At 38.8% G+C, this 13879-nt stretch overlaps 1 protein-coding gene across 1 annotated transcript in view; it reads right to left on the minus strand.

The window, feature by feature from the left end:
* Positions 1-429: 429 nt before the first annotated feature.
* Positions 430-13879, minus strand: part of TSNAX (translin associated factor X) — a 32764-nt gene continuing 19314 nt past the window's right edge. Inside the window, exons 5-6 of the mRNA XM_045437366.1 lie at positions 5347-5474; positions 430-2284 (exon numbers count right to left, since the gene is read on the minus strand). Of these exons, the coding sequence (XP_045293322.1) occupies positions 1907-2284; positions 5347-5474 (506 nt within the window). The 3' untranslated portion in view covers positions 430-1906. The remainder of the gene's footprint in view (positions 2285-5346; positions 5475-13879) is intronic.

Genomic DNA, 13879 nt, shown 5'->3' on the forward strand with positions numbered 1-13879 from the left:
GAATGTCACCCAGTTTGGGTCAATGGGATGTACAGAGATGTCCTTCCTGAAGCCCTCCCTACACCTCTGGACTTATTTTGAGAAATAATAAATCTTGGGGCACCTGGGTAGCTCAGTCGGTTAAGTGTCCAACTTCAGCTCAGGTCATGATCTCATGGCTTCTGAGTTTGAGCCCCATGTTCAGCTCTGTGCTGACAGCTCAGAACCTGGAGCCTGCTCCAGATTCTGTGTCTCTGTCTCTCTCTCTGACACCCCCCCTCCCCCAACTCATACTCTATCTCTCTCAAAAATAAACATTAAAAAAAATTTTTTTTTTAAGTAATAAATCTCCATATTAAGTTAGTCTGTACTAGGCTTCCTATTTAGGCCCAAAATTCTACAACCTTTTGATTAAATATTTCTCAATATGATCAAAAAATAAGCTTTAACTTTTCTTTTAATATTTTATTTAAAGACTTCAGTTTTAAACATCTTTAAGACATTCATCAATCCATTTATTTATGTTACCCTTAACATTATAAATTTAACTTCAAGTGGCAGAAGAAACAGAAATACGTAATGAGACTATATTTTAGCAGTGTGTCTTCAAATAGGGAAACCAAAAGAAATGCTACCACCAAAACAAACCAACCAACCTAATTTATTAGGCATGTCTATGTTTTATTTGCCTTTACATGATTATTTTTTTTGGAAAATTTCACTTTCAAAGAATCAGGCCTTGCAAACAGAGCAGCTAATCGTTCCAAAAATAAAATCCAGTATCTAGATTCTCAAAACTCACAAAACCAAATGGAAATGTCTGGTTGTCAGCCAATAGTGTCATGCTCACATCAGTTTCACATCACAGGGAATAATCTAGAACTAATTTCAGTAGGCAAGTTCCAATTCTAAATATTACTAAAGACTACCACTGTTATTCCCAACTGTGTTGACAATTGTCTTATTGCTGAATTGTACATGATAAATTTTCTTTGGCAACTTTTTATACTATTAAGTAACACAACTGGACAACTATAAAGGCTTGAATTAACTCAGTATTTCAAAAATTTCAAACTTCACTGTAATTATTTAAATGTAATTTCTTATAGATGCATCTATAAGAAACATGCCTAATGTAATAGAACGACAACAAAAGAATTGCTAAATAATCACTACTAAAAGCTTTTCAGATGTATGTACAAGTATATAATTGAACTCAAACACCAGGGAAAATATTACGACGTTAGCTCCAATTCACTACCAGACTTTATGTGCTAAAGGATAAAAAAATTAAATGTAGAAACTAAAATCTAGGTTACCTGTTAATTTTTCTGGAAGGCTCTTTCAAATGGGTTCAAAATGGCCTAAAAACTGGCCAGAATATAATATGAATTCTCACTATAATACTTCATAAAATTAAGTATATTGATAACTTAATAATTTTTAATTCTTATTCTACGGAATAAGCCTATTTTGGAGGCTTCACAAAATATTACCAAGAAATTTTAACAGGAAGCTCAAGTCCAGATGTGTAGCTAGGAAATCTTTTCTATATATAACAAAATCACCAACTTAAATTATAAATGGCTTCCGCTAAATACTACCACTCCACACTTCACACAACGTAAATTAAAATAGGTATGGCAGAAAGTGCGCTCTGAAGCATGTTCACGTTACAAAGATAAACGATCAACTACAGCCAGCAAAAATACAGATAGGCATATATGCAAACCTTTGTATGCAAACTTTCATGAGTAAGATGTAAGAAATGATTCGTTTCGATAATTTTATGTACAGCTTGTTTACAATTTAAAACAAGTACGACTGAAAACATTTCTATTTAAAAGCCACAATAAAGCCCCACGAAATACTAAATAACAGTCTTACAAACTGGTCTCTCAAGAGAATAACAACTGAGGACGGTATTCTAAGAAATGCCCTCTTCTTGATCGATCATTTCTGTTTTAACCGAAAAGACATCTGCCAGCATATGTTTTGGAATTTCTGAGCCTCTGACTCTCAAGGCGTAACAAGCATTCTCCACTTTGGCCAGACTTTGTTTCAAAGTATACAACTTCTTAGAAACCTCGTAAGGTCCAGTATTGCCAATGAATGAAAACCCATCATAAACCTGACGTAAAAACTGGCTCACTTCAAAGGGGGTGTCAATGTCCCCATTCCCCACACTGTTAATACACATCCGCATCAACTCTCCAGTTAAATCAGCCACTCCCAGAAGGTAATCAACAGGTGTGATTTTCAGTCTCCAAGTACCAAACTGCTTATCCTGTGCATCAGAGGAGGGCTGGTAAAGAAAACACACACACACACAAAGAAAATACAACGTGAAAAAGAGTGAATATGCATGTATCACATTTATTATAAAGTATAAAATCAAGAGCAGATCAGTCATGCTAATCTCTAAATAAAATGATCTTTTTTGCTTAATGACCATTTGGGACGCTACAAGAAGAACTCATGCCCTGGGTAGAAAGTTGAACTAAATGACTTCAAGATAATTTCATAATCTAATACTGTAGCATTCTAAAATCAACTATTCCCAACCTCACTTGACATACAAAATAAAATTAAAACATTCTGAAAACAAAGTCTGATGACTTTACTGCATGACGGTCACTTAGTTATCTAAATGACAAGTCATAAAGCCCTCTAGGTTGGTGATACACTCACGTTTTCCTAAGTCCCTTACAGTCCCTTTCTGGCCTCTCCTCCATCCCCACTCAGCACTGACCATCATGATTTATTACTCTCTTGTTACCTCCTCCTCAGTGCCCTTAGATTCCTTTGTGGGTTTGTTTGTTTGTTTGTTTTTTTACTGCACCTGCCCAACAAAAACACAACCCTGCATCAATATTAAAATCTACTCGCACTAGTGCTTTATTCAAGTGGCTGAGTACCACAGAGCTAAAAAAAAAAAACAAAAAAACCCAAAAAACAGTAATGATAGTCACAGCTATACAGAATTTATACAAATTACTCACCAATCCTTTTTACTTATTCCTCTAGTTCTCTCTCCTGATTCTTCAAACACTGTTCCAAACCTTTACCAGAACTCTCCTTAGCCCCCTACTCAATCCCAAACCTCTCCACTCTGAGTAGACAATCTTGTCTACTGTCACTGACCTGGCCATGTGCCAGATCATCTGGCACAAGCTCTCTCAATTACCTTATTCCTACAAAACAAAACAAAACCAAAAAAAACTTATTTATGTCCATATCCATCTTTACCTTCTATCCTCCAGTCTCAGATGATGAGTTGTCCCTCCTCTTGTTTGAGGTTAACTCTTCCAAATGACCTTGACCCATCTCCTCCCACCTCTTCCAGGACCTTGCTTCATAAGGTGTATGCCCTTGGGCAAGTTATTTCATCTCTCTAAACCTCAGTTTCCTCATCTGTAAAATGGGATAACAGTACCTACCTCAGAGGTTTATTTTAAGGATGAGATAACATTTACCAAGTTCTTGGCATAATGCCCAACACAAAGTAAATACTCAATAAATGTTAGCTGCTATCATCATTACCATCATGTCAATCTCCTCTTTCCACAACAATTTTTTCCTTGCTCTATTGGAGCCTTTCTGGAAGAGGAGATGCCTAAATTGTTATTGGAAGTCCATATGAGACTCAGCTAGGTGAAGTTGCAATTATACTGGAGGCCATTTTAGGCAGAGAGAACCGCAAAGGCATGCAGGTGAGAATTGTGTCATATGTTTGAGGAACGAGTGAGGTATCTCCTTGAGTCAAGTTTAAAGTAAGAAATGGTACAGGATGTCTCTAAAAGGACTCTAAAAGGATGACTCTTTCAGGGGTAGAAAGTCACATTAAGGAATGTGAACTTTAATCACTGAGAAATTTAAATGGTTTTGACAATATTCTCAACAGGCAAGTCAGAACAAAATACCTTCCGCTATCAAATCCCAGAAGTTTTAGCACCAAGAATCTTTAGCACTAAAAGGAAAAACTATTTATGAATGTGGTCTTGTTTTGAAAAGCATATGCGAATATGATGACACCATAATCTTCAAATAACTTACTACCTAAATCCTGAAAACAGCGCATTTACTCTCAGTTTCTCTTTACACTCTTGCCCTGATATCTTCATTCTGAATTAGAAAGAACTTGAAAGAAGGGTGTGGTAACTTCGGATAGAGGATCAAATAGGCTCTTTACTTCTTTCTGCAATGCAATCTTCACTAAACACATAAAAGACATACAGGAATTTTACTTCTCAAAAATGAATATCCTCCTTAATAAACTTCATATAATTTTAAAAACTGAGAAAATATATACGTGGCTTCCTTAAAGTAGGTTGTATCTGTCATGCCAAATTAACTCTGACCTTTTGATGCTAACATTTTAGTTAATATTCAAGAAAACAGTATTTCTACAGCTTCCTCCATCTTCTGCCTGCCCATTCCGGCTCTGAGTAATGTTAAAAAAAAAACAATAAAGGAAAAATTATGAAAAATAAAGACAGGAAAAAACTAATTTTATCCTTAAGTGTATTGGTATCTCAGGAAGTACCAAATATTCAAAATCTCCTCTTTCATTGCCTGAACACTATATATTGAAACCCAGCGTAAAAATAGTATGCACTTAAAAGTCAAAGTGCAAAAGTTTCTCTTTTCTTAATTCGGAATAGCTATATAATTTTCAGATACAAGTTTTAGGGACTTAGTAAGCAATTAAGAGCTCTCACCTAATATAATAACAATTTTATATTAACTATTGAGCACGTATGGGTCATATGCTATATACACTGCCTAACTGAAAGCCTTTCAATCAAATCCTGTAAAACACTCCTTTGAGGTAGATACTTGGTGCAAGGGTTCCTGCAGCACACTCTGAGAAACAGTGGCAGGGTGGACACGGGCACCTGGCTTACATTTCAAAACACCTGGTTTCAAAGTTTAGCTCTGCCACACTTAATTAGTTGTGTGGCTTTTGAGAAGTTATTTAAATTCTCTAACGCCCACTTCTTTGCAAAATGAGAGTAAAAATTCTTACCTCATACAGTTAATGAAAGAATTAAATGAGATAGTGCTTACGAAAGGCACACTATAAATGCACAATAAAATCAAAAGTGGACTTAACAGGAATCACTTAACAGCGCTTTAGGTGAATGGCATTGTTTTCCCCCCAACATACCCATAGCTGTTCTTGTTCCATCCACTAACAAAACTATTTTAAAAAACCGTTTCCTTAGTTGGGAATCTTGGAAACCACACTCTAGAAAAGAACACTACCATCTCAATATTCTTAGCATTATAAGCCAGCAAACCTCCTATAACCATTATACGGTTATATAAATTATATAAAAATGTGAAGTGATTTTAAATTCTTACGGTCTTATTTTCTTTTCCATATTCTTCTGTTGTAAATATCAATTGTTTATTAATTTCATCCATACTGATAAGTGATCGTGTTTTGATGAAGTGTTGAAAAGAGACTGCCTCCACATATTCCTGCAGTCCTGAAATACCAACCAAGAAAATTGCTAAGGAACAACCATTACATTAGTCAGACTGTCATTAATAAAAAAAACTTCAAATTGCACAACACCTAGCTCATCAAAAGCTTAATGGATGCCTACTATAATGGTGGCACTGGATTCAATACTTAGACTACTAAGAATTACCTGGGGATAGATGGTGGGGATCAGTACTGAACACAGCAAACATTTCTGTCACTGAACTTTACGAACAGCTCAAATACAAATGGATTCAAGTTCTTCTTTCTACTTCATGCGGCATTAGTCTTAGAAATCTACTCTCTCTGCTATGGGGAAATGTCAAAGATTTTTAGAAAAAAAATTGATTTAAGGAAAGGCTATTATAAAAATTATTAACGCTTTAAAAGAAACTATATAATTAATTTTTGCTCTCTAGAGCAACAAAACAGATAACGATTTAATCAAATGAAGCATAAAATTAAACACCATTTGGATCTTTCTTGAAATTTTAATAGGTAGAAAACACTTTAAATAATGCAGAATAAGGAGTCAAAATACAAAATACTATTTTTCTCCTCCTACTCCAAAATGGATCGAAGAATAGATAACTCCTTTCCACTTTGATAATTTAAATTAAAAAAAAGAAACAGGGGCACCTAGGTGGCTCAGTCGGTTAAGCGTCCGACCTTGATGTGGGCTCAGGTTATGATCTCATGGTTCACGAGATTAAGCCCGTGTAGTGCTCTGCTCGGACTCACTGACAGAACAGAGCCTGCCCGGAAATCTCTCTCTCTGCCCCTCCCCCATGTGCATTCTCTCTCTCTCTCAAAATAAAAACATTAAAAAAAAACCAAACAAACAAATGAGCAATACAATCTTGTATCAGATGTAAGTTCTACAAAATTAACACTGAATTAAAACAAATTTTGGTAAAGGTCGAAAGTAGTACTATACTTTTTCAAGTGTTTTAAAACAACTAAGTTCTAGGACACCTGGGTGGCTCAGTCAGGTAAGCATCCGACTTCAGCTCAGGTCATGATCTCATGGTTCATGAGTTCGAGCCCCGCATCTGGCTCTCTGCTGGCAGTCAGCATGGAGCCTGCTTCGGATCCTTAGTCTCCCTCTCTCTCTGCCCCTCCCCGGCCTGCACGCGCTTTCTCTCTCTCTCTCAACAATAAAAATAGAAAAACAAACATTAAAAAAAAAAAAATATATATATATATATAAAAACCAAAGTTCTATGGCCACAATTTTCAATATTAGTTTATTATGGCATAATCTATAACATGATACAGGGAGAAAGTATTTCTTAAAATGATTATCATTACTGCTGAGTTAAGAAACAGTATTCTTTGTAAAGGCTTTATTGTAGAAACAAGAGAAGAAGGAATTCTGTCTCCAGAAAGAAAACTCAGGACTGAGTAGAATCCCCAGAGTCCCAGCTGTCTCCCTGGCACCTGGGAAGAACACTCCCAGCCCTGACACCGACAGTCAGGCGTGGCGGCCTCAGCGCTGAGGCTCACCCCACTGTGGTATCGTCGCATCAAATGCCGCAGCAGGGTCAAAGACACAAAAGGAAGTGGATGACTTGGTTCTGATAGCAGTAAGAGGAAACAACTGAATGAAAATATCCTGACTCATTTGGGGCCATGAGTGATGTTGAAGCAAGGTCAGAAATCGGTGCCTTTAGCTGACAGAACAGGACAGGATAGAACAGGTCACTGTTTAATAAACTATAACATGCTGAGAAATGAAACAATAAACTTCAGGTTGACAGAATAGATAACATCTTCTACGTTTACAATAAAAAATATTTTTGTAAAATTTTAGTTTTAAGAATAGGTGACCACCCACTTCTCTTTCCCAAAGACAATCTGTACTTCACATTTCCTTCCAGAAAGAACTTCGTGCACACAAAAAGAAAAAGCAAAACCTAAGGACCACTCGTTGTATCTGTCAATAGGCTCTCCTTCGGTCAGCTCTTATGAACGAGCCACACAGAAGACACGTGCGCAAGGATATTCATCCTTATAATCATTATAGCAAAACAGTGGAAAAAGTTTTAAAGATCAATAATAGACATCACTTGCCAATTTACCGTCTCTCAGCTCCACTATTTCGGATAATGGAGGCAGACTCTAAAACGTTTCTCCTTTGCCAGCTGGCACGATATTGAACTTTGTTGGTAGACAGCACTGGAAGGAAAGCAGAGGAGGAGAAGGCGCTCTTCCTCGTTCTAGTGTGTCCCCCCCCCAGCAGCCTTCTACATGTGGGGCAACCTGGTGCTTGAGGTGGCCAGTAGCACGTGGCATTTCCTCGGGAGCAGCTTCCCCAGGGAGCCACCACTGTGCGCAAGGAGTCTGATGGCACAGCACCTCCCCATAGACAGCTTCCCAGAGAATTTTATCTGCTCCACACCTCAGCAAACTCCCCTGCCACCCAATGGGCCACGCCCTCAAGGGGTTGAGGGGTGCACTCTTCCAGATTTGTTCCTCTCTTGGATGCCCTGGCCTTAGCCCTGGGGTAGTGGCTGTCCCTCTGATATTCCTATACTCTTTAGAGTACAATTTTCCTCTCATCAGATAATCTCCAACACAGTTAATTCTTTTTTTCCCCTCATACACAGTTAATTCTTTGTGTTAAACTTGCCCTGTTCAAATTACTGTGCGGCTCGTTTCCTGTTCAGACCCTGATGAATATAATAGGGAATTAGGAAAATAAAAAATGGTATTATTTCCCCTTTACCCCTATCATTATAGAGGAGGTACTTTATCTTTTGAGGCTGTACTGTCCCCAGGATCAGGATAAAGATGCGATCCCAGTGGGAAGCTGAAGGCAGATTCTCCCTTCGATGCTCCACATTATTTACGTTCTCTGTTGGATGCTAATGGTCAGTAAAACATGCTCAGATCTCTCCATCTATTGGTCCTCTCTCTCTTCTCCTCTTCAGAGCTACTTTCTGCCACATTCCTCGATAACCACACCTCATACTTCTCAACCTACTTCATCCTAGTTTGAGCCCATCGCTACACCACAACAGCTCTCACTAAGATTATACTATTTCGTAAGCTGAATGGACATGTTTTCAGTCTCAATCTTAGCAGCAGTCAGTAGTCTGACCACTTGAAAGGAGGAATTCTTTAAACAAGTTTTCATTTGGTCCCTTTGAATGCATCATCCTCCGATTTCCCTTTTTTTCTACTTCTCTGGCCAGGTCTTGTTAGTCTCTGCCTCTATCAGCCCCAGGCTCTCTCAAATTCACTTACACTTGGCTTCAGTGAACCCTGCCATGCCCCAACTTCACATCTCTGGCTCAGAGTCACATATATCTAAATACATACTTGACAATTCCATCAGAAGGACCTCAAAATCAATACGCCCAACGATGAATTCACAATCTTCCTTCCACATGCAGTCCCCCTCTTTGTTTTGCCAATTCTAAGAGTCTCCTGATCTCCCCACCCCATCCACTTCTGACCTTTTCTCATCCATTCTCACACTACTGAATATTTGCCTTTTTAATAAAGAATTATCACATCACTCTCCTGCTTAAAGCCCAAATAGCTCTCCATGGTTCTCAGAATAGAGAGCAAAATCATTAACATGGCTTGTAAGACCCTGCTTAATTTCACCCTCCACCTACATCAGCCTCAACTTATACTACAGTCAAGTTATAACGCACAAAAGGTTAAATTTCAAAGATGGGTCCATAAACCCATATTTGTATAATGTCAGAATTGTTCTTAAAATCCTTAAAATCAGTAAGACTTGTATATATTCTACAATACAAATTTTCCCTACAGTTAATAGAATTCACTACTTCAGTATTTCTAGGCATAACCCTGTCCCCAAATTCCTGCAGCTGGCTTACATTTCAGGGCCAGGTTACACAAAAATAGCAGTGCTTTAAATGTTGGAATCAAACACAAGTGGCAAGGCTCTTGTTCTACACATGTTAATCGACAGGGATGGGAGAGCACAGGAACCAGGACTATGTCATGTACCAGCTGAAGGTGGTAACATAAATTTCTCTGAACCTTCAAGGTTCTCTGAACCTTCAAGCTATGGCTCAGTGACACCACCAAGCAGTCATTGTCTCAGCTTAACAGTGTAAGCCTGAAGGAGGATAATCACATCTATACACCGATAATCTCAAGCTGATCTGATGGTCAAGGTACGAGTTCCAATGTGCAAGTCAAGGTAGAAGATACCAGAAGTGAGGTTATCGCTTAAACTAAACCAGCCTATTTTCTATTCTCTTACAGCAATACTGTGTACAATGGCTACTTTTAGATGTGATTAATATTTAAATCAGTAGAACTCCCGAGTAGAGCAGATTACCCTCCATAATGGGGGTGGGCGGAGGTTGTTCATCTAGTCAGCTGAAGGCCTTATGAACAAAGAACACGGTTTCCCAAAACTGCAACAGAGAAAGCTTGCCTGCATTTCCAGTCTGTAGATTTCAGACTCCAGACTGCAGCATCAACTCTGTATTAAAATTCCAGCCTTCCAGTCTAGTCTGCAAATTTCATACCTGTTAGCCCCCACAATCACGAGTCAATTTTTTAAACACATGTATCAATCCCTCGCTTGCTCTCTCTCCAGCTTCTCTGGAGAATCCTGACTGTGAAATGCTAGTAGGCAAAATGCTTAAGCTGAATTCAGAGAACATGAATGTGTCTATAATGCAAAACTTTTGTAACCTCCTTCACTTTCTGTGCCTACGGTTTTCAGTTCCTCATCTATACTGTGCCCTCCCTTGCCTCAAGGGATTTTATATGCTCTTCCCTCAGCATCATAACACGGTCTTCTCACTCTTTCACCTAATAAACTGTTACTGATTCTGTAGGGTTCCAGGAAGTATCGACTTCTGAAGAAACTGCCTCAGACAACCCCCATTCTAAGCCAAACCCCTATCAGATGTTCTCCTAGTACCGTGTGCCTTTCCCTTCTAGCACTAATCAAAGTTGTATTTCAATAATGTAAAATTCCTTATCTAATACCTAGCAGTATCCCCTGCTAGGAGGGCAGTACCACAACTACCTTGAGCACAGTTCTATCCCTAGTGCTTAGCCCGTCTTGCACAAACAGACACCAAAAAACATGATTAAATGAGGTAGATCCATTTCTGAAAAACTATTTAATAATTTTTGATTACGTTTTATAAGAACATTCAATTAACAAGGAAGTGCCCATTTGGGGGGAAAAACCCCATAAAATCATAGAGAAATAAAAAATTAAAATGTAATACACATGCAGTGATTACAAACAGTGGGAAACAGGAAACCTGCTACTTAAAACAACATCTGGAGGGGTGGCACCTGGGTGGCTTAGTCGGTTAAGCGTCTGACTTTGGCTCAAGTCACGGTCTCACTTGAGACCAAGTTCATGAGTTCGAGCCCCACATCAGGCTCTGTGCTGACAGCTCAGAGCTTGGAGCCTGCTTCAGATTCTGTGTCTCCCTCCCTCTCTGCCCCCTCCCCCAGCCCATGCTCTGTCTCTCTCTCCCTCAAAAATAAATATTAAAAAAATTAAAATAAATAAAATAAGTAAATAAAACAACATCTGGGGGCACTTAGGTGGCTCAGTTGGTTGAGCATCCAATTCCTGATTTGGGCTCAGGTCATGATCCCAGCTGTGTGGGATTAAGCCCCGTTCAACATGGAGCTACTTAAGATATTCTCTCTTTCTCTCTCTTCCCCCACACCCCCCCACCCCCGGCTCACACTCTCCCTCTCTCTCAAAAACAAAAATATTTAAAGTTAAAACAACATCAAAAGGATTCTGACCACCTCAGCTCTCTGAACAAGGTGGCTGAAATCATTCTAGTGATTCTAGAACAAATACCACTATATTGCACTAATTTGCTTACAAAGATCAGCAAGGGCAAATCATGTCAAATCATGTGGAAGAACTTGATCCTGTTCAAAACTGAAATTCTAGGACCTTCTTCATGATGCTTAAGGATAGCATCCCAGAGTAGATGTCCCTTTGTTTAGAAGTCCTTTAAGGAATGGTGGGACATGAAAGGGTAGAAATGGAGCTAAATTTAGTACAGGGACCATACAGATGAAATGCCTTGAATAGTCAAAGAGAAATAATTTTAAGTTTTATCGCTCAACAATGGGAGGGGGGGACAAGCAGTGAAATAGCAAACCAGTATTTTAAAAACTATTCCTGGGGCACCTGGGTGGCTCAGTCAGTTAAGCATCCAACTTCGGCTTGGGTCATGATCTCACAGTTCGTGAGTTCGAGCCCCGCATCGGGCTCTATGCTGACAGCTCAGAGCCTGGAATCTGCTTCAGATTCTCCATCTCCCTCTCTCTCTAACCCTCCCCTGCTTGTGCTCTGTCTCTCTCTCTCTCTCTCTCAATAATAAATAAGAAACAGAAAAAGATTAAAAAAAAAACAAAACTATTCCTGATTCTTAATGGACTTTCTTTAACCAAGATGCTATCTATAGTGGTAAAACCACACTCCTCTGTGACTGGAAAAATATATTTGGCTAAATTCATCAGTTGTACAGTTGTTTTATCCACGAGCCCACTCAAAGCATGGAAATCGGTTCCAACGAATACATTCTTAAAATGATTTGTAGTTAATAAAATCAACTAAGTCCAACCAACTCCCAGGCCTGTCCCTCATTTGTAAAACAGAAGTACTAGATACAATGATCTCTATGGTACTTTTCTTAAATTTTTTTTTTTTTTTTTTAACGTTTATTTATTTTTGGGACAGAGAGAGACAGAGCATGAACGGGGGAGGGGCAGAGAGAGAGGGAGACACAGAATCGGAAACAGGCTCCAGGCTCTGAGCCATCAGCCCAGAGCCCGACGCGGGGCTCGAACTCACGGACCGCGAGATCGTGACCTGGCTGAAGTCGGACGCTTAACCGACTGCGCCACCCAGGCGCCCCACTATGGTACTTTTCAAATTCAGAATGGTAGGAACTAATCTTCCTAATGACATGTCAAAAAAAAAAATCCATTTAGTGAAACTAGATTATACGGCAACAACACAGAAACGTCATTCGCTTCTGCAACAAAGCACTGTCGAATGACGTAAAAATCAGTAGTAAGTTGTTGCTAAAATGTTTGCATTCTTACAAATGAATGCATACGCAGTAGTATTAAACTCACCAAATAGAGCAGACAACATAAAACTAACCATTTTAACTATTTTTAAGTGTCTAGTTTCGTGGCATTCATTCACACTGTGGTGCAACCGTCACCACCACCTATTTTTTCTTAAAAAACTAAAACTCTGTACCTGTTAGATAACTCCTCCTTCTCCTTTCCCTCAAGCCCCTAACAACCAGCATTCTTTTCTCCGTCTCTGAATCTGACTATTCTACTTACCTCGTGGAAGTGGAATGGTATGGAACTTATCCTTTTGTGGTCAGCTTATCTCACTTAGCACAAGGTCCTCAGGGTTCATCCACGCTCTAGCCTGTGTCAGAATTCTCTTCCTTTTTAGGGCTGAATAATACTGCATTGTATGGACATGTGAAATTTTGTTTATCTGTTCATCCATCAATGGGTACTTAGGTTGCCTCCACCTTTTGGGTATTGTGAATAATGCTGCTATGAACAGAAGTATACAAACATCTCCCAGTCCCTGAAGCCTCCAACAAAACTTTTTAAAAATATAAATAAAATATTAGTAGCAGCTTACTAAGTCTTGAGTGTCAGTTATACAGAAGATAATGTATCTGGTACTTTACATCCATCTTTTTAATGTTCATTATAACCTTACATGACTGTATCACTATCCTTCCTTTATAGATGAACCGAGGCCCAGAAGAAATTCAGAAATTCACCCAGGTCACATAGTAAAAAGACATTCCTACAACCCAGAAGCTCGTGCCCTTCCCGCTTTACCTGCCTCCTTACATTCAAGTCCATACAAAACATTTTCACTTTTTCTCAAACTTTTCCCCCACTAAATCCCCAGTTCAGCTCTTCTCCAGGCCTTAACTTTATTCTCTAGGCTCTCACACCATATACTTTCATGATTCTGTGCTATTCTGTGCCTATGTTGCCTTCTCTCAAATCTTCTTCCACCTGTAAAAAAAAGTTGACATGTTCTGATACACCCAGCCAAGGCATTTCTTCATACCCACTACATAAAACTTAGTCAGCCAGCTCCAAGTTACGAATGCCCGTTTTTTTGCACCCCAGAGTTTTGAGGGAAGGAATGATGTCTTCACAACTTTCTCCTCTCCCCACCCCAAAGCACCTTGAGAAAGAGACTCAAATGTTTAGTAAATTCTTCAAAATAATCTCTCCCTACTCTTACTGGTTTTAGGAAACTTTAAGTGCTCTGGCAAAACTATTTTAAAATCTGCTATTCAAATGTTCAGAATTCTCCAATTTTACTTAATATATAGTACTTTGGATTTAAGTCCACTAAGAAAGAAATATTCT

This window comes from Leopardus geoffroyi, chromosome D2, assembly GCF_018350155.1.
Source record: "Leopardus geoffroyi isolate Oge1 chromosome D2, O.geoffroyi_Oge1_pat1.0, whole genome shotgun sequence".
NCBI lineage: Eukaryota > Metazoa > Chordata > Mammalia > Carnivora > Felidae > Leopardus > Leopardus geoffroyi.